At 50.6% G+C, this 21,205-nt stretch overlaps 1 protein-coding gene across 1 annotated transcript in view; it reads left to right on the top strand.

The window, feature by feature from the left end:
* Nucleotides 1-21,205, top strand: part of Cacna1a (calcium voltage-gated channel subunit alpha1 A) — a 179,279-nt gene that overhangs the window by 58,754 nt on the left and 99,320 nt on the right. The window contains exons 5-6 of the mRNA XM_033757319.1: nucleotides 2,817-2,969; nucleotides 7,507-7,700. Coding sequence (XP_033613210.1) covers nucleotides 2,817-2,969; nucleotides 7,507-7,700 — 347 coding nt within the window. The remainder of the gene's footprint in view (nucleotides 1-2,816; nucleotides 2,970-7,506; nucleotides 7,701-21,205) is intronic.

Here is a 21,205-nt window from a genome sequence, read left to right on the forward strand (position 1 = left end):
TCTCTCCAGGCCCTGCCTCCAAACATCACTTCAGCCATGACCTCGTCAATGACTCAGTCCCCTGATGCCCCACTTCTGCACACCACAGTCTGGGGGACCCTTCTAGATATAAACCATACCAGCCCATGAATACTCATTTTATAGACATGAGGCTGGGCTCGTGGAGGTCGTTACTCATCCGGAGGCCGTGAGCTCTAAACCCCGTCCCTATTGTTCTTTTCCCGCTTTCTCATTCTGCAAGGGCACAATATTCAGAGTCAGGGTGCAGCAGAGGCTCAGCCACAGCCGTTAAAAGCAAAGGCTGGGGGCACAGCTCAGAGGGCTTGCCTAGCATGTCTGAGGATTCAGCCCCCAGCACTGAAGAAAACAAAATAAAACCAAAAACAAATGTAACTGGGCTTCCGTCTGTCCAAGTGCCTACTTTAATGATAACAATGATTTATTTAAAAACACCAAAAAAAAAAAACCCCAATGATTTAGACTTACTATGACACAGTATGGTGGTGTATACCTATAATCCCAGCACCCTAGGAGGCTGAGCCAGGAAGATCTCACATTGGTGCCCTGCCTGGACAATTTAGTGATTTAGAAAGACCCAACCTCAAAGTAAAAATTTTTTAAATGGCTGGGGATGAGACTCAGTGTGAAGAACCCTAGTACTGCAAAACAAAACAAAAGAAAAAATTTTAATTAAGCGAAGCCCTAAGCTATCTGTACAACTCTTACTCTAATCCTAAACTTTCCTAATGCAATCAGCACTCCATCTCTGTGGATTCTGCATCCATAGGTCTAACCACTGCAGATCAGAAACATTCTTGGAGCTAGGTGTGGTGGCCCATTCCTGTAATCCCAGCACTTGGGAGGCTGAGGCAGGAGGATCACCACAAGCTGAAGGCCAGCCTGAGCTATATAGAGAGTTTGAGCCCAGCCTGGACTACATAGCATGAGTCTGTCTCAAAAAATAGGAAAGAAAAGAAACGTTACTAGAAAAGCAGCTGCATCTGCACACACACTTTTTTCTTGTCTTATTCCCTAAACAATGCAGTACCTGGGGTATCTTAGGTGTTACAGGCCATCTAGAGAGGACTGAAAGTCTACAGAGGAGACACATGGGCTCTGTGCACATCCTGGGCCAGCAGATTTGGGTACGCAAAGGAAGGGGCTAGGACTGGTCCTTGAGACACCGAAGGGCGACTGGGTGCGGCCCGGTGATCACACTGATAGGACTGGAACTCAGTGCAAAGGGAGTTAGGGATCTCATTCTGTCTCCTTGCAGGTTGTAACAAGAAAAAACTATCTGTGGTTTTTATGAGCACTCCTTGAGTTTTAGAACAGTGGACTTTTCAAGCAGGGTGAGAATTTCGGTGTTGTCAATTTAAAGCCCTTCCTCTCCCAAAAGAAACGGAAGCTCTGTTGTTCAGCCGCCTCCCAGCGGGGATGCACCATGTGGTGTGTGGGAAGCACTGGGCGCTGAACGGGTTAGGATCGGGGCTTGATCTCACTGGTGACGAAACTCCCCCTATGTTGCCGGGGATTTAGCTCAGTGGTGCTGCTGCCTGCTTTGCAAGCGCAAGGTCCAGAGTTCAATCCCCGGTACAAAAAACTCCCCTCCACCAGGCCTTCCTTTAGGGCACGTCCATGCCACCCTGGCGCTTTGGGCACCATTTCCCACCTTCTCACTCACCACCATCTTTTTTGCTCAGAACAGAGAAGTCAGCATCCGCACCTGGGAGAACATCAGGCTGCAGGTCAAGCGAAACAGGGTTCAAATCCTGGCCCTTAGATAAAAACAGTAGCACACGCCTGTAATCCCAGCACCAGGGAGGCTGAGTCCGAAGGACCTCAAGTTTGAGACCAGCCTGGGCTATGTATCAAGTCCGAGGCCAGCCTGGACTGCATATAGCAACACCCTATCTCAAAAAACAAAAACATCCTGGCTCCGCCATTACTCAGACCCTGGTCAGACCCAGGCCTTTTCTGAGCCTTGCTTTCTGTTTCTGTACAATGGGAGTGATCTGCCACGTGCAGCCACCTCTGCGGGTGCTGGCCAGAAGCCGCTGAAATGGTACCTGTTCTGGTTCCTCCAGGTGGGTGGCCCGGACCACAGCTGCTGTCCTCTGCAGGCTGCAGCATGGCTGGAAGGCGCCTTTGTAGGATTTAGAAAAAGATGCCCCCTCTTGCAGGAGAAAATAAATAACAGCGCCCTCAGCTGGGTGGAGGTGGCCCCAGCACCTTGAAAAAGGGTTCCAAAAACCCTGGAATATCTGCCCCTTACCTGCCCGATAGGTGATCAAAGGGAGCAGCATCTGCAAATACCTTTCTAAAATACTTTAAAATTAAATCAGCTTTATCAGCTGCCTGTCTAGCATACAGGAGGCCTTTGTTCCACCCCCAGCCCTGTGAAATCAATCCATTAATGAAAAGGACTTGTTAAACTAGGAATGACTGGCCGGGGGTTTAGCTAAGTGGTTCCACCGCCTGCTTTGCAAGCACAAGGACCAGAGTTTGGTCCCTGGTACCAAAAAACAAAACAAAACAAAAACTAGGAATTGGGCCAGGCATTTAGCTCAGTGGCACCACGCCTGCCTCACAAGCACAAGGTCCTGAGTTTGATCCCAAGTACTAGGGGGGAAAAAGAGCAAAAATAAAAACTAGGACTGATAGCCTCTTATAAGAGCTGGCCTCTGAGGAGCCCTTCCCTCGCCTTCCCTCCCTGTCACCCCATTCCCAGCCCACTCAGGTTTAGGGCACTTGCTCACGGGGGCATGGGACCTCTCTCTCTCTCTCTCTGTCTCTCTCTCTCTCTGTCTCCCTAGGTTTACAAGTCGTCCTGAAGTCGATCATGAAGGCGATGATCCCTCTGCTGCAGATCGGCCTCCTCCTATTTTTTGCAATCCTTATTTTTGCAATCATAGGGTTAGAATTTTATATGGGAAAATTTCATACCACCTGCTTTGAAGAGGGGACAGGTAGGTTGAAGCAGCATGATATATTTTTTTCCCCAATTTCCTCCCTCTGTGGGGGACAGGGTTCAGGAAATCACAGATGGCAGCTGGCTTCATCCTTGTGGTATCCAGGACAGGCCCAGGGGTGCAGCTTAGGCTGCGCACATGCCCAATGGACCCATCTCCAGCTGAGAGAGGGGAAAAAACCTTCAGGAAAAGCATCACCCGCCAGATCTTGGTAGTTGCTACGGTGTCGAGTTGGGGTCCCCCCGAGGCTACCAGGGGGCGAGTGGTGTTTTAGAAACAAGCCCATGGGGAGAGAGAGGCAGGCGCACAATTGGTAGCAGTACAGTGAGCTGGACGCCACCAGAGACCTCTCTGACCTCGATGTGGCCGCTCCTGGTCTCAGATGTTGCCGGGGCTGAGCAGGATGCAGACAGGACTCCTGGGGACCTCAGCCTGTCCGGAAGAGGGAGGGCCTCCTGCCTGCTTTGTGGGTGGCACAGTATGGGCCTTCCCGATCTCCTGTGGGATGGGCCTGCAGGCCTCCAATTGGCCTGGCCCAGCCCAGCCAATCAGAACCAGCTCCCTGCAGGGCCCTGGCTCTGCCCTGTCAGAACCTAGCATCTCTTAGGATCCTGGCACTACCCAATCAGAACCTAACATCCATCAGGATCCTGACTCCACCCAGACATAAGCACAGGTGGGGTCCTGGCTCCAGAGTTGATCCTCCAGGGTCTAGGGGTGGGAGCAGCAGAGCTCTGGGCTGGCAGGAGACAGACAGCTGGACCAGCAGCTGACAGGACTAGTGTCCCTGCTGTCCGTGCTCAGGGACAGTGGTCCCTGAGCATCACTCATGGGTGCACTGTCAGTTCAATCCCTGGCTCTCCAGCCTCCATCTGCCTACTGCCTGGAGCCCTAAACCAGATGGGTCCAGAAGAGGCAACGCAGTGTTTGGACAGCTGGCTTTCCCTGGGCAGTGCCTGAAGGCCACACTGGTCCTGACCCTTTGAACCAGGGAGCTGTGACCCAGGGAGCATTCAGGAGCGGGAAATCCCCAAAGAGATTGTTGGGCCTCTTCTTCAGAAAGGCAGCCTTGGAAGACGAATCTGCCCAGAAGTGGCTGCCCTCCCATCTTCCCACCTAGCAGCATGGCAGAGCCTACTGAGGCCTGCTGGGCAGGATGGTGCACACCTCTAATCCCAGTGACCCTGTGGAAGACTGAGGCAGGAGGGTCTCAAGTTCGAGGTCAGCCTAGGCGATTTGAAGAGACTCTGCCTCAAAATAAAATATAAAACAGGCCGGGGATGCAGTTCAAGGCAAAGGCCCTGGGTTCAGTTCAAGCACTACTTTTTTAAAAAATGTTGTGAAGACCCGTGTCCCCACACCTCCCACAGAGGAAACCCACTGGGAAGGTTTATTCCGGAAGGCTGGGGTATTGGTTCTTTCCTCCCTTCTGTCCTCTTCCTCGGGTCCTCCTTTCTCCTCTCCTGGGCCTGCAGTGTTTGCTCAATATGGAATGTCCTAATTATTTCTTTTCCCAATGAAGAAGGTGTTAATTGAGGCAGATCTAGTCCTGCACCGGGTCTCATCACCCATATGAAAATGAGAGAGAGGCAGGGACAGACGCCGACCCTCAGAAATACCAGTCTCAAATGGAAAAACCAGGACTCTGGAGCTGTAGACTTCTGTGAAGTTTTCTTGCTGTTTTGTTTTGTTTTTTGCATCCAGGATCCGCTGAAGGAGAGGCTGGGCCGGCCTGGGTCTGAGTGGGGTTGTGGGGCCAGACGTGGGCATAGTCAGTGGAGGGTAGGAAGGCTTGATTTAGGAGGATGACTGAGGCACTCACAATTAAAAATACAAGACGTGTGAGTAAGAGACAGATATATACAGACACCCCGGCAGCAGGTTAATTTTAAAATGTATTTATAACCGAATTCCTCCGACTTTCTGGATGGCTGTGCTTCTAGAAGCCACCTTGGGAGCACTTGTGCTGTGGGGCTGGGAGCTGGGGAGCCAGCCTCGGGCGTCAGCCGAGAACACCACTGGGCCTGGCGGCTAAAGATAGCTCTGTTCTCAGCTTTACTCCTTGGCGCTGAGGCCCAGTTCCTGCGCACCCACTGCTGTCCTAAACAGCTAAGCAAGGCCAAGACAAGTCGGAAGCTTCCTGTTCGCAGGAGCCCCCAGCCTCAGAAGGAGACACCCCCCCGCCTCCCGGGCAGCTATCGGGAATCTGCATCCCACCCCCAAACGGGACCAGTCTGGGCTGCGGGGGGCACGAGGACATGGAGACCTGGAGTAAATGGGCCACACGGACAGCTGCACAGGCACAGGGGACAGAGCCAGGTCGGACCCAGGTGGAGACAGGAGGCTCCAGACAAAAAGAGCAGCCTTGCAGTCAGCAGCAGCGTAACAGGAGCGTGGGTTACTTCCTGGCCTGCTCTGAGCCCCATGTTTTGCGTCCCACCTGTGCATGTTAGTGGAATCCCACTGTCCCCAGGGAAGGCGCTCCCAGCCGTTTAAACCCGTGGAAGGCTAGGGCCCCAGACAGACGAGACTCCTTCCGACTGGGTCTCCCTCTGCAGCTGGGTTTGGGAGTTGGTATCGAGTCTCTCCCACATTCGTTGAGATACACTTTTGTGGAGTAGGAAGCTTGATTTTCACATTCAGCAGTTTGCTTGTTGGACATGTCACTCTTGTTTTTGCCTTTTCTTTTTTAAACCTTCCAAAGTGTCATAACAACCAGTGTATGTCATCCCAGCACTGTGGAAGGCTGAGGCAGGAGAATCAGAAGTTGAAGCACTGCTCGGGCAACTTTGATGACTTAGGGAGACCCTGTCTCAAAATAATAATAAAGGCTGGGGGTACAGCTCAGGGCAAAAGCACTGGAAAGGAGGAAGGGATAAAAAAGGAAAGTTAAAAAAGAAGAGAAAAGAAAAGGTCATTCACTGTGCAGATCCCTCTGCAGTCTGCTGCTCTGGCCCAGCAGGCCCCTCCTGGGCTGTGAGAGCTCAGTGCCAGCCTCTCCTGCCCCCGACACCTCGACCTGGGACCTGACCTTTCCTGCCCAGCCTGGCTGGTACCTCTCCAGGAAGCTGGCTTTGGCTTCCAGTGAAAGGGGCGCCCACTGGCACGTTCCTTTCTCCTGGCATTTGCACAATCTGCCTCCTGCTGTTTGAGAAGGCTCTGGTCCCTGAGCCTTGGGCGAGGGTAGGGACTGTGTGTGCTGGTGGCCCCCGCCCCACCCCCGGAACAGCTTCAGGAAGCAGCCTGCAAGGCTGGGGGCTGGAGGCTGGAGGAGAATCATCATCACCAGCTCAGCTGGCGAGCTTGCCCCAGGGACGGGACTTGTGCCTGAGGACCAAGCTGCTCAGCACGTTCACCGTTCACCGAGTGGCTGCCTTGGGACCTCCAGCTCCTCCCCTCGGAGTTCAAAGAAGGGGAAAATGCGGAGCGTGTTTCTGCTCACAGTGCAGGGAGACTGGGGAGCAGTGACAGGGAGAAGGCTGGAGAGCGTGTGGGAGCAGAGAGCCGCGGCTCCTGGGCGTGCATGGAGGGACGCGCCCTCTGCGAGTCACATCAAAATTCCAGGGAAGCCGGATGTGGTGGTGCACACTTGGCATCCTGTCCCAGGCTGAGGGAGGAGGAGGGCACCTTAGTGACTTGGCAAGACCCGGCTGGGGGTGGGGAGAAAATTCTGGTGGGTGAGGCAAAGTGTGAGGAGGAATTTGGGTGAACCGGCTCGGTTCAGGGTGACTGTGTACGTAGGGAGGCATTGTTCTCTGTCTCGTCTCCCCTCCCCTTGTATATATGGCACGTTTCTTAAAAGAAATGTTTCTTAATTACTCACAGGCCAAAGAAGCAACAGTAAAAATGTTGATAACACGTGAGACATCCATGAGGTGTGGCTAAAGCAGTACTTCAGAGGCAATTTATAGCCTTAACTGGCCCTATAGCCTTAAGATTCATTCACCTCAGCAGTTTAAGAAGAACAGCAAAATAAACGCACAGAAAACAAAAGGAGAAGAGTCATCAAGCCTAGGGAAGAAATGATCGAAGTAGGAAATAATGAATAGATAGACGAAAGCAGACACTGGTCATAAAAAGCAAAGGCCAGAGCTCCGGGGATGTGACTCTGGTTCTGCTGCCTGCCTCGCAAGTGCAAGGGCTGGAGTTCGATCCCTGGTACCAAAAAAATAAAAAGCCAGGCGTGGTGCACACCTGTGATCTCAGCACTGGGGAGGATGAGGCAGGAGGATCTCCAGTGAGTTCAAGGCCAGCCTGGATTGCATAGCAAGACCTTGTCTCAAAAATAAACAAGTGTAGGAATGGTGGCCCACAACTGTAATCCCAACACTTGAGAGCCTGAGGCAAGAGAATTACCACAACTCTGAGGCCAGCCTGGGCTACATAGTAAGACTGTCTCAACCACATACATACATACACACATACATACTTTTTAAAAAGAAAAATGGATAAACTGGTCCCAGTAGCATTGGGTCCTCATGAGTCCCTGTTTCTTGGCTGCTTCTGCTGACTTGTCTCCCCTTCCCTTTCATAGATGACATCAAGGGTGAGTCCCCAGCTCCGTGCGGGACAGAGGAACCTGCCCGCACCTGTCCCAACGGGACCAAATGCCAGCCGTACTGGGAAGGGCCTAATAACGGGATCACTCAGTTCGACAACATCCTGTTTGCCGTGCTGACTGTCTTTCAGTGCATCACCATGGAAGGCTGGACTGATCTCCTCTACAATGTGAGTGTCCCCTGGCCGGGCAGGAACCCTGGGGAGTGGGTAGGGGCTCGCAGCGGCCCTGCCCATGGGGAAAGAGCGCCGGGGCCACTCGTTCCCTGTGCGATTGCCCGTTGTGCAAATGTCTGAACGTTGTTTTCTATCCCCAAAGATGGTGCAAGCCTAAGCCCGGCACAGATAAGGGGGAGACCTGTGATCTCTGGATGTCCCCTTTACCGAGGGACGTATCTATAGTGAAAAGTCCCGGGAGCTGAGATCCTGCACCAGAGCCCGAGCAATGTGCTTCCCTGTGGTTCCCCCTTGGGTCTGTTTGTTCCCCAGCGAGGCCGCAGGGGAAGGGGGCTCACACAGCCAAGTTGAGGCCAGGCTGTCCTCACATCTGCAGTACCGCGGGGACTCTGAACGCCACCCGGACCTTCCCAGGGGTCAGGAGGGTGCCCCCGTAAACGGGTGCTTCTAAAGCGCATTTTATTTAGAAGCTTTTGGATGTCTGCACACAGGATGCGGCCCCTGCATTTTTGTCCCTGTACCTGTGCCCCTGTCCTGTCCCGGCTCCTTTTTTCCCCCCCGCAATCTCTCTTGCTCCCTGGCAAACCCTTTGGTCATTTATTTATGCAAATGCTGTTGTCCCTCTGTATCCACAGGGGACTGTTTGCAGGTCCCCCACTCACCACAAAGACTCAAGTCTCTTAAATAAAGCATTCTGATGCATAGAACCCGTGCACATCCTCTTCTGTCCTCTCCCTCCCCCTTTCCCTCTTCCCCCTGCAGTTTGGATGCTTGACCCCTGACAGAGTCTCACCAATTTACTAAATTCCCTAGGTGGGCTGGAACTTGCAATCCTCCTGACTCAGCCTCCACCCCACCCTTCATACTAGTGCATGCTGGTTACACAGAGGAGCGGGCTGCCTTTTTGCAGATCTGTGCACCCACGGAACCACTTTGACCGTCCCCATCCACTGCCCCACTTACTCTGCCCTCCCCCATTTCATATCGCAGGCTTGATGTGCAGTGTACTTTATCACATCGCGTCCCCTTCTGCCCTTACCCCCTCTTCCCTCTGACTCCCTTCCTCTTGTCTAACGAGAGTCTCCTGCTTTCGTGTCATCTGTTTTAGATTCCAACTAAAAGAGTGATTTCGGCGTCCTGGGAATCTAAGGACCATTTCTGCCCCAGTGCGGGTCAGCCAGCCCCATCTGCAGTTTGTTTTGTTTTGTTATACTGGGAATTGAACCCTGAACCTTCACACTGAGCTGTATCCCTGGCCATTTTTTCATTTTGAGTTGGTCTAAATCGCCCAGGCTGGGCTTAATCTTGTGATCCTCCTGCCTCAGCCTCCCACAGTGTTGGGAGGAGAGGCACGCATACCCACAGGAGCAACTGCAGACTTTTTAGATCCTCACAACTGGGTGAGGAGGTAGACACGACTGCCACCTGGCGGTTGAACGCCAGGAATGCTGCTCCACACCCTGCAACTGGGGTCTGGCCACACCTTACCGGATGCTCAGCTCCCAACACACCACCGAGGGAGGGTTGCTCAGCGTACAGGTTCTCCCTGCTCTCCCTGTGCTCTCGGGGCCTGGGCCAGCCCCACCACTGCCTGCGGGGTTGGTGGATGGCTCTCTCCCCCCTGGGGGCTGTGTCCCGCATCTCCAGGGACCCCAAGGGGTCAGCTTTCTGATGCCCACAGCGGACCCTGCTCACTGTGGCATCTTCCACTTGCCGCCTTCCACCCTCTGTGATGCTTCCTAGGGTCGCTATTGTATTCATTGCAGGGACCCCAAGCCAGGGGCCTGAAAACAACAGCAGTGTGGCTGGGTGTGGTGGCACGCACCTGTCATCCCAGCCACTCAGGATGCTGAGGCAGGGTTGCAAGTTGGGCAGCTCAGCAATTTAGCAAGACCCTGTCTCAAATAAAAAATGCTTAAGAGGGCAGGAGACGGAGCTCCGTGTGAAGGTCATCAGTTCAGTCCCCAGTACTGGGGGGAGAGAAGAGACTAAAATGCCCACCTTGGAGGCCAAAATGCAGACACAGTAAAGATGATAAATAATTATACCGGAAGGTGGACGAGGGGCAGTAAGCAGCGGTGTGCTGTGGGCTGGAGCAGCACGAGGGGACAGGGGCGGGTGGCGGGGGCAATTCTAGGTCAGACAGGGAGGGCTCTGGAGGCAGTGACATTTGAGCAGAGAAAGAGGGAGCCAGGCAGGTGTTGGGAAGAGAGTGTCTCCACCTGAGGATGGTGGCAGCTCATCCACACGGCTGCTTGGTCCCCTTCCAGGTTTTTGAAATGTTTCTTCCTTCCTTTCTTGGCTTCCTGTTAAAATGCCTTTTGAAGAAATCCTGGTCCCAACTCATCAGGACGCTGTCTAAGGTTTAAATCAGGATGTGCGTCCTGGAGTTATTTATAAAACTGGGACAAAACTGGAAGCAAGGAAAAGCCCGTTGATAGGGAAATGGTTAAACGCCGCATGTCCCCTCTGCGTGAGGGGACATTACCGTGTCATTAAAAGTCACCCACTGGAGAATATTAAGAATGCAGAGACACAGTCACCACATAATGAGTGGAGAGGAATCAAGGTAAGGGAAACTTTATGATTAAAAGTACGTAAAAGATGAAAATGTAAGTAAAGGACCAACATCTGGAAGGCTCTCTACCCAGGTGGGCCTCAGGTGTGGGATTTGGAAACCTTTATTTTCTCCTTACTTCTCTGTCTTTTCAAGTTTTTCTACAATGAGCACAATTTATTTCTTCTTTGCTTTGGTTTGTTTGGGGGTTTTGTTTTGTTTTTGTTTTTTATTTTTGAGATAGGGTTTCACTAGTAATCCAGGCTGGCCTTGAACTCACTGTGTAGCCAAAGGTGGCCTCAGACTCGTGGCAGTCCTCCTGCCTCAGCCTCCCAAGTGCTGGGATTGTAGGCATGTGCCACCACGCCTGGCTTGAGTTTTGTTTGTTTTTGAAACAGTCTCCCTGTGGAGCCCAGGTTAGCCTTGAACCTGTGATCCTCCTGCCTAGGCCTCCCAAGTCCTGGAATTACAGGGACGCCCCACAGTTATTTCTATAATATAGAAAATGTTTAAACTTGTCTTGCTAAACCTCGAGGCATTAAAAAGTGGATTTTTGGTCATTCCTAGATGGGAAAACAGGAAGGAAGGAGGAAAGGGGAAACAATCATTCCATAGGCATCCAGCTTTCTGGACAATCTTATCTTACATAACCTGTGTGAAGAGCCCATGCTAAAATAAATTAATCATTGATATACTGATATGGTAGTAATAAATTATAGTTTTTATTATTCTGAAATACACACAATAAAAGAAGGGACAAATCTCCCTTGTGGAAAAATTCCATTTAATACACATAAACAACCACCTGCTTGTCACTTTTCTTCACTATAGCAAAGTATTTGACAGAGGCCCCTTATGGCAGAAAAAGACGTTTCTTTAGCTCAGTTGAAGACTCCAGGGCATGACGTCTGCACTGGCCCAGCTCTGGTGAGAGACCGTGGCAGGTGGCGTGGTGGGGGGCAGGTTACATTCCCAAGCAAGAAGCAGGGAGAGGGAAGCCCAGGCTGGCTCCCTCCGTAACTACCCAGGCCCACAGGAATCCTTTCCGAGGCCACGCTCCCATGACCCGATTTCATCCCCTAGATTCCGCCTCTGAGGGTCCCCTCACCTTCCAGTAGTATGCAATTACATGGACCTCCTGGGGTCCCCAAAACCGTGTCCAAACCATAGCGCATGTACACACACACACACACACACAAACACACACGCACACTGTCCAAAGATATGGAATCCATCCCTTCCAAAGAATAAGAAAAGAGAAAATAGTCATTTTCCAGTGGAAAAGCTGATAGAACATCTCCTTGTCCATGTGGGTGTCCTTGATGACAAGGAAATCACCTCCCTCTTCCCAAAAATTCATAACCCCAGTTGAGTTGCAAGCAAAGCATCAGACAAACCCAGATGAGAGGACATTTTGCTGGACACCTGGCAGCCCTCTGTGGGGTGGTCAAGGTCCTGATACACAAAGAAGATGAGAAAGTGTCCAACTACAGAGGATGCTGAAGAGATGCAGCCAGCAAGTGCAACATGTGGGAGCCAGAACAGAAAAGGCCTCTGATGGAAAAACTGAGGAGATACGAAGATAGAGGGCTGGGTCGGTTGGCTGGTTTTGCAGGGCTTGAAATTGAACCCAGGACCCTCCCACTGAGCTACATCTCCAGCCAGAGCTTCATTTTTTTAAAGGATTTGTAAGGGAGTGAGGTGTGATGGGACACACCTGGAATCCCAGCTACTTGGGAGGCTGAGGCAGGAAGATCGCAAGTTCAAAGCCAGCCTGAACAGCACAGTCAGACCCTGTTCAAAATTTAAAAATCAAAAGAGCTGGAGATGCAGCTCGGTTGTAGAGTTTCCCCCAGGGTGTTAGTTATTTTTTCTCGTTCCTGAGACAAAATACCAGACACCCAAAGTTAGAGGGGAAGGCATTTACTTGGCTTACAGTTCATAGAGGTTTCCGACCATAATCAGCTGGCTCCAAGGCTGGGATGACAAACAAGCATCCCAGAACAGAAACAGCACAGTGCACATTAGGCAACAAAGGCAACAAGAGAGTTAAAACGGTGTCTCCCCGCCCCTTGTGTTTTATTCAGGCTACTTAGGGCAGGAAGCACTCACACCCTTAATCCCAGTGCCCTTGAGCCTAGCAGTGCACCATGAATTGATTCTGGCTTCACACACTCTAGATCCAGCCTATGACCCCGTGAGGCTTTGGGGGGACATCTAGACCCCAACCATAACACCCGGGTTTGATTTCCAGGATTGCAGAATTATTTTTTTAAAACAAACTGTGAGAGAGAGTATTAGCCCTTGTGTTGCAGATAAAATTCAAAATGATTGAGTGGCCAGCCTGAAGTCACCCAGCCAGACAGTGGCGGTACGAGGCTGGGAGGGAGCCTTGTGATTTCCTCTTCCCTCTACCTGAGCTGGTTCCAGGGAAATGGATACAGAAAGGGAAAGAGAAAAGAGGGGAGAGAGAGAGAAGAAGGAGGGGTGGGGAGCGCGCATAAAGGAAGTTTGCTTTTTCAAGGAACAATTTCTTTGAATGCTGTTCAAAGTCTGGGGTAGAAAAGATGTAAGATCAGAAATCAAAGGGTCTACCTCACATATTCTTAGCTGCTATCCCATGACTTTAAAGGTCTAAATAAAAGACACGAGATAAAAGAGGAACCCAAATTGCAATTATTGTCAAAATATTAAAAAATACAAACATTAGTACTGGGTGTGGTGGTGCACACCTAGAACCCCAGGTACTAGAGAGGCTGAGACAGGAAGCTCGGAAGTTCTAGACCACCCTGGGAAACTACAAAATGAGACTTTGTCTCAAAAAAATTTTAAATGTTTAAAGGACTGGAGATAAAGTTTAGCACTCATTGGGTTCAATCGCTAGTACTACAAAGAAAAAGAAAGATTTATTATGTAGTTCAAGGGTGTGCTTTTTTATAGCACATCAACGACCGCACCTAATGACAGGTCAGATAAGTCTGCGTGACATCTCCGTAGTATGTGTGTTTTCTGCTGCTACCACTTGCTGCCTTTTTTCATAATGGAAGAAAATACCCCACTTCTGGAGGCAATGAGGAAATGTAAATGGGTCACCATTTTCTCCACAAATCCATGTTCTTTAGGGAATTCTGTCCTCGGCCCCCAAGCATACCCCACCTTCATCTGAAGCTGAGAGACTCTCCCAGGTAGTTTGAGCAGGTGCTGTGAGTAGGAACCCTAAGGAGGCGGTAGTTTAGCAGGTAGCTGGAATTCCTGAAGGTGACAGAGTAGCAGTAAGTGGAATTCTCACTGTCTGCGCCTGGCTTAGCCCCTCCCACATTTACCCAGCCCACGTGTCCATGGCGTTCCAAAAACCAACCTTGTGAGCAGAGTTTAAATGTTTGCCTCATCTTCCAGATGAGGACGTGGGCTCACAGGGGTGAGTGACCTGCTGAGGTCCCCTAGACAATAGTGGCAAAGTCAGGACTCAAACCCAGCCCTGGGCACTGTTGATTAAGCTCTGTTCCTCCCTCTCTCTCTCTCTCTCTCTCTCTCTCTTTCTGTCTCTGCCTCTCTCTCTTCCTCCCCACTTCCTCTTCTTCTACTTCCTCTTTTCTCTCCTTCCTTCTCTGTGCTTTTCGCTGTGAGTTTCCTTTACTATTTCTTTCCCTCGGTTATTGTCCTTGTGAAAACGGCAAAACTGTGCTTAGCGGATCTTCACAAATGCGTATCCCTTGGCAAACAGTCACTAACAATTGGAACTCATCTTTGGCTGGAGCCTTTCCTCAGTCATAGATATTTATCTTGTCCGATATCAAAATAGCTGACTTGAGCGGACTGTCTCATCCCTCATTCATCCAACAAGCATTCATTGAATGCCTACTGTGTACAGGTGCACTCTTGGTGTCTGCTATATTCAGTCACTTCCAGGCACTGAGAAGTTGGTGTATTAGCGGGGAAAGCAGGCGATCTGTGCAATAAAGGACAAACGGTAAACATTAACTATTTTAGGCTTTGGATGGGCCACACAGTCTCTGTTGCAACTACTCATTCAATTGTCACAGGGCAAAGCAGCTATAGAAAAAAAATATGTGAGTAATGGGCCGTGTGTCTATCAGACTTTAATTTACCAAAACAGGTGGCCAGCCCGTGGGCTGGAGTTCGTCGGCCTCAGCATGAGAGGTGGTGTTAGAGGATGGTGAGAGCTAAGGAGAAGAAAAACGTCAGTCAGTGGCTCACAGACTATCCAGGAAAGAGGGTGCAGTCACCTGACAAACCCCAAAGGAGGTGAGCGCAGCCACGTGGGAAGCTCAGGGAAGGGCAGGCCGGGTGGGCGGCACAGGAGCAGGGGGTCCCGATGATGTGAGGACCACGGAGGCTGCCCGGGGATTGTGGAGCGTGAGCGAGGGTGGACAGGCGGGCTGGCAAGGCCAGGGAGATGCCAGGAGATGTCACAGGCAGGGAGCCATGCAGTTTCCCAGCCAGCCAGTTCAGTTTTGAGAGCGAATGGGGGAAAGGGGACTCAAAGAATAATTAACAGCGGCACTGCGCTCCGTAACGGGTATAAACCGGGACACGTGGCCACCCTCAACCCACCGTCAGGCTCCACCTTTTCCACAGTCGCCTCAGGTTTTCCTCGTTTGCTGGGGAGTCAGGTGTCCTCCTGCACTGAGAGTTTTTTCTTTATTAAATTCACTGTACTTTTTTCTGAATGAGCTGTGCTCTTTTAAAAAATAGAGGAACATAAACCATAAAATAAAAGGCACTCAGGGAATTCGCAGGGATTCAGCCATTTGCTTGCTTGCTGAGTATTTATTTGGGCTTCTTCAGTGCCAGGCACCACAGCAAGTGCAGCGATACCAGGATGAATCAGTGCCTCTCCTCACCCCGAGGGTCCCATGGGGCTATTGCAATAAAACATAAATTATTACGAAAGTGCAGAGAAGGGGGAAACAGGAAAGAATCAGTAGGTCATCCGCCAGAATGCTGGGTCTGGTCCTAACCACACTGTGCACTCCCTGTGTTTGTTTCTTGTTGTTAATATCATTTTCTTACCAAAATTAACTTATCAAATATATCAGAAGATTGAATTTATCAAGATAAGTCCACTTTTGTTGTTGATGGCATTTAAACAGTCCACAAGCAGGATCTCAAGATGATGTGTGATTACCATTTAACTAATGTTTAGTGCGTACCAACTGTGTGCTGAGTGAGCACCTACTATGTGCTAGTTCTTATTCTGGGCACTGAGGACCAAGATAGAAAAAACGCCTACCCTTAGGGAGCTGATGTTCATGTGATCTTAAAATGCATTGACACGGTGATTCAGAGAGTGAGAGGTGTTGGAGAAGGGATGTCTGGCTGGGCTGTAGGAAGGGAGAAATCTTTTTACCAGAACTCTTCTGTGAGGGAGACTGAATGAGAAAGAATCAGGCAAGCCAAGGGAAACTCAGGCATGGTGGGCATATCTGTAATCCCAAACCTCTGGGAGGCTGAGGCGGGAGGATCCCAAGTTCAAGCCCAACCTGGACAACTTACTGACTTAGTAAGACTCTCTCTCAAAAATATTTTTAGAAAGGAGATGATGAGGGGGTTTCAAGGGGGGATAAAATAAAATAAAATTCATTTTAAAACTAAAAGGAGATGAGGATGTGTCTCAGTGTGAAGGTCGTGGACTGTATCCCCAGTACTGGATGGGGGGAACCCAAAGGAAAGAACAAGGGTTTTGGCTTGTGTCTAGATGTTCCCCTAAAGCCTCGCGTGGCCATCAGTGGAGCTGTGCAGTCGTGGCTGGATCTCGTGTGTGATGCTGGGATTTGATTCATTGTGTGTGCTAGGATGAAGGGTGTGAGTGTTACCCACCCTATAGGCGGGCAGCCTGGATAAAATATAAGGGACAAAGAGGGCTGCTGTGGCCATGGCTTGTGTCTTGTTGCTTGCTTGCTGCCTTCTGCCCACCATGAACTATTTCTCCGCTTTGGGGCCCCTCTGCCACCCCGCCTTGGAGCCAGCCACTTGTGGACTGAAACCTCTACAAACCGTGAGCCAAGATAAACCTGTCATCCTTTAACTTCGGGTATTGGTTATTTTGTCTCAGCAACATGAAAAGTGACTAAGACATCAAGGCAGAGGCACAGAGAGCGAAATGCCTGGCGCACTGTGGACTTGAACTTGACCTTTCCAGAAGGCATCCATAATAGAGGAGCTCTTTTCCTCACCCACCTCATGAGACTCATATAAAGAGTTGTTAACCTTTATTAAGAGGTGACATTTGAGAAGAACCAAAAAGTAAAGGAGCGAGCCATGGAAACAACTGGATGTGTATCAGTCAGGCAGCTAGATCCCACCGCAGTAACAAACATCTCCTTGGCTTTGTCAGTGCATGTACTCTTGCTCTTGGTAGTGCCCAGGGCAAGAGGGGGACGTGCCGAGTGCAGCTGTCACTTGGGACCTCACTAACAGAGCAGCCACCTCCTAAAACACCGTGGTCCCACTCACCCCTCATTGGCCACACTTCTCCTGAGCCCTCAGCTGGCCACTTGGGGACTGGGATGGGCTGGCTCGCCCTGGCACCAGAAGCACTTGAGGACAGTACCCCGCAGAATCGTGTCCCCCTGAGTCTGGCTGGAGAGGGCCACAGGCTTCCCAGCAGGGGTTAGTGGGCTTTGCAAGTGAGCTCTCTCCCTGGGTCTTCCTGAAACACAGGCTCGGCACACACCTGCCCTTAACCTGAACCCCCACAGACACTGAGAACCAAGACGAAAGGTCCGTACACTAAGAACCAAGACAAAAGGTCCGTACACTGCACTGGTGCCCAGAAATCACAGTTGGGCCACATCCCTCTCCTAACCCAAACCTGCCCAAGCCTCTGCCACCATCTTCCTGGTGGGTTGCTAAATCTGGAGTGTGGAATTAAGTTTACAACAGGAAAAGCATCTCTAATGTGAAGCACCTGAGCCCCGGATCCAGGCAAGGAAGTACGCAGAGCAGCTCACTCGGGAGCTTGGCTTGAGGTTGAGGGTGCAGGCTGTGCTGGAAACTCAGAGTTACCTCTGGTTCAGTCATTCAACAGAGATCTGTGGATCACCAGTTACATACCAGGCATTGTGCCAGGAGCTGGGAATATAATAGGAAACCGGAAGAGCAAAGCCCCTGGCCCTGTGGAAGTGGTAATCCAGCTGCAGAAACAGAACAAGAGAAATAAGTAATGTATATAGTAGGTAATGAAGTGCTGAGGACAAAAAAACATAACAATACAAAGAGGACCAAAGCTAAAGGGTGGGACTGTAAAAGAGCCATCTGGGGAGGCCTTCCTAAGAAGGAGCAAAGGCCTGAAGCGGGTGAGGAAGGAAGCATGTGACAACCTAAAGAAAGACCGTCCAGCAGGAGAACTGCCGTGTGAAGGTCCTGTGGTAGGGCATGCTTAATCCAGTGGGTCCTTCTCTTCACAGGTAGCTGGGCTTAGGTTTTCCAGCTTTTTGGGGAGTTTTTAGGCCAGGTCTCACTGTGTACTCCAGGCTGGCCTTAAACTCACAGCTATCCTCCTGCCTTAGCCCCCCAATGCTGGGATTACAGGCATGGGCCATCACATACAGGCGTGCTGCTCGGTTAGGGGGTGGCGTGTGCCTGGCAGGAGTTCTGCATATTCTGGGGGAGACTCCATGCATCCCACAGCAGGGTGGTGGACATACTGTTTTCACCTATGTGCCTCAGTTTCCCCACCTGGGAGGCTGGGAATGACTATATACCACCTCATGGGATTCCTGAGAGGGTGAAATGGGTTAAACAGGGCCACGTTTCTTTATGTAACTCACTGCACTGGGCAACATGCCACTGCCAGGGGCCCAGCGACCATCGGGACCTGGACTCGGCCAGGCACAGGTCCCACTGGCAGCACCAAGACGGAGGGGCCACCAAGGCTTCTGCCTGGCTGGTCCTGCCCACCACCCTTTTCCTTCTGGGGAGCCTGTGGCCACCAGCATCTTGCTTCTTGCTGCCCGGTTTTGCTCTTGGGTTATATTTAGCCTGGACAAATGGGGACAAGAAACCAGAACCGCTGCAGCAGCAAGAAAGGACTAGCACAGAGCCAGTCGCCAGGACTTCACCCTTCCTGACCCAGCAGGCTCTTCAGGGCCTCCCAGAACATGCTGTGGACTGGGATCAGGAATCTCTTTCCAACCACGGTCTGCATCCATGCTGAAAACTGGCTCCTTTGTTTGTCTGTTTTCTTTTCTGCATGGTAAAAGGCCTGCAACATGGAATAACCATCCTAACCCTTTTTTTGTGCTACTGCGGATGGAACCAGGGCCTTACACCTGCTAGAAAAGTGCCCACCACCAGGCCTCACCTCAGCCCTGTCTTAACTATTTTTGTTATTTTTCTTTAACTTATTTTTATCGGTGCATATTTGCAGTACATGCTTGCCTTAAGTGTAGTCACCGAGGGCTGGGGATTTAGCTCCGTGGTGCCACCACCTGCCTTGCAAATGCAAGGTCCCAAGTTTGATCCTGGTACCAAAAAAACAAAAAACAAGAGTAGTCACTGAGCAAGAGAATAGTGATGGCAGGTAAGGCAAGGATGGGCAGATTGGGGCTGGGATTTTTGATCTCTCACTTTTAAGACTGATCATTTTCCAGCTAGGTCTTATTTTCAGGGAAAGGGATAAATCTTAGAAGTGGCCTGTATGTCCAACAACAGGAGAGTGAAGAAAATGTGGTGTTTACACACAATGGAATACTACTCTGCTGTGAGGAAGGATAAACTTGAGGCATGTGTAGGAAAATGGATGGACCTTGAGACCATAATGTTAAGTGAAACAAATTAGACACGCAAGCTTAAATATTGCATGGTTTCTTTTATATGAGAAATGCAACGTATAAATAAAGAGCAAAATAAAAGATAATAAGAAATAGGGAGATAGGTTATTTGCAAAAGGAAAGGGCCAAGAGATGGAGGGAGGAGAGAAGGAGGGAGGTGAAAAAAGAATTAAGATGTGTTATGTACATGTACCGACTCCCCTCAAGGAGTATAATCTTGATGCACTGCAAACATGTACTAATAAAGATTAAAGTTGGGGAAAAAAACTAGTGCATTGGTCTGGGGGTGCAGCTCATTGGGTAGAGCACACTTACCTAGCATGTTCAAGGCCCTGGCTTCCTGCCCAGCTCTACAAAAAGAAAAATGCCATCATTTCGTAGACGGATCCAACGTGGCTGGTGTCCTTATACAGGGAAACGTGGGCAGAGAGACAGACACGCTCAGGGAGCAGGCATGAGAAGGTGAGCTTGGACTTGGGGGTGCTGCATCTCCAAGCTGGAGAGCGCAACAGGGCAGCCAGCCACGGGGCTTGAGAGATGCTGGGAACAGAGTCTCGGCCACAGCCCTCAGAAGGAGCCATCCCTGCTGCTGACACCTCAGTCTCAGACTTCTGGCCTCCAGAGCTGTGAGGGGATAAGTTTCTGCTGTGGAGGCTGCAAAGTGTGGGATTCTTTGCCACAGCAGCACACAAAACTGATCCACAGCATCCCCACCCGTCAGCGTCCCACAGGCGTTCCTGCTGCTCCGCCACCTCACCAGCACCTGATGGTGTCGGTTCTGCTCATTTCAGCTGTTTGTTTGGGTGGCGGCAGCATCATTGCAGGTGGCTTTGTGGGTGGTGCTTTTTCTTGTTTTTGTTTTTGCGGTAGTGAGGATGGAGCCCAGGGCCTCACAACATGCTAGGCAAGGTCTCACCGCTGAGCTGCACCCCAGCCCTGCGCTCCTTTTTAGGGCATTGAAAGCCATGCTTTGGAGTTCTGCATTCTGCAAGACCACTGGAGAGGACCCACTGGGAGGCTACCCCGCTGGTGGCCAAGCTCAGGGTCCAGTCCATGGAGTGGGGTCGGGGGCATCTGGCTCAAATCCATGTCTATTGCTGACAGTTCTGTTACTCTGGGCTAGTGGTTTTGTTCTTTCTGAGCCCCAGTTTTCTCTGTTGTAAAATGAGCAGGGCGGTAACACAGAGACATCATACAGAGGACTTGAGTAAGTGAATTAATATATAAGGTGTGAGCAAAACTCCAGTGAATGTTTAAAAAGGTATTACACTAAGGTGTGATGCCATTAATCCCCCCGCAAAGAAATTCCCCTGTGCTTTGCACACACCCTATCCTTCCCATTTTCCGAAGCAGTTCTGAAACTCCTTTGTGTCTTTTTATGGCTTCCTTGAGGTCCTGAGTTGATTCAAAATGCACACAGCAATTTCTATCAAATAAAAACATTACAGCATGCTTACATCCACCTCACTCACTGAATCTGGCACTGCCTGACTTGTGGATCTTCCCCAAAGTCAAAATGACCGTGAGGCTGAGGATTTAGCTCAGTGGTTCCGACGCCTGCCTAGCAATTGCAGAGACCTGAGTTTGATCCCCAGAACCAAAGAAAAAAGGAACAAAGTGACTCTGAAAGGGAAATGTTCTGAATCAACTGAGGACATGAAGACTGTCATGACACAACCAAAGACACCCACAAAACAAGACTCCAGAGCTGCTTCAGAGCGACAAGAATGACAGGGATGTGTGTGCTCAACGCAAGCGGGGAAGCTTTTGAGGGGCATTCATGGCAGTGTGTCTTTTACTATAGTCATTTTTTAAATTAAACACCGTATTTTGTGAGCATCCGTCACATATAACGTCCTGCTGGTTATAGTCTTGTAGTCTCTCCTCATCCTCCACTTCTTCCTCCTCCTCCTGCTCCTCATTTTAGTTCCTTCTTACCACAGTGTCCTGTTCTGTCTTTTAGAGAATGTTCTATTTCTAGAATTCTCCTTGGAGAATTGAACTGGGCTCTTCTGGGAGCTTTTTGTGCTAGGCGTGAAGGCCTCACGGAGTGCGGGGGAAGACACTGCACAAAAAGGCCCGCAGCCCCACCGCCTGGCTGTCAGAGCCTGTGGCCGAGCACTCCACTGAGTGGCGGGGGGGGGGGG

This window comes from Fukomys damarensis, unplaced genomic scaffold (assembly GCF_012274545.1).
Source record: "Fukomys damarensis isolate Sample0158 unplaced genomic scaffold, DMR_v1.0_HiC HiC_scaffold_30, whole genome shotgun sequence".
Lineage (NCBI taxonomy): Eukaryota > Metazoa > Chordata > Mammalia > Rodentia > Bathyergidae > Fukomys > Fukomys damarensis.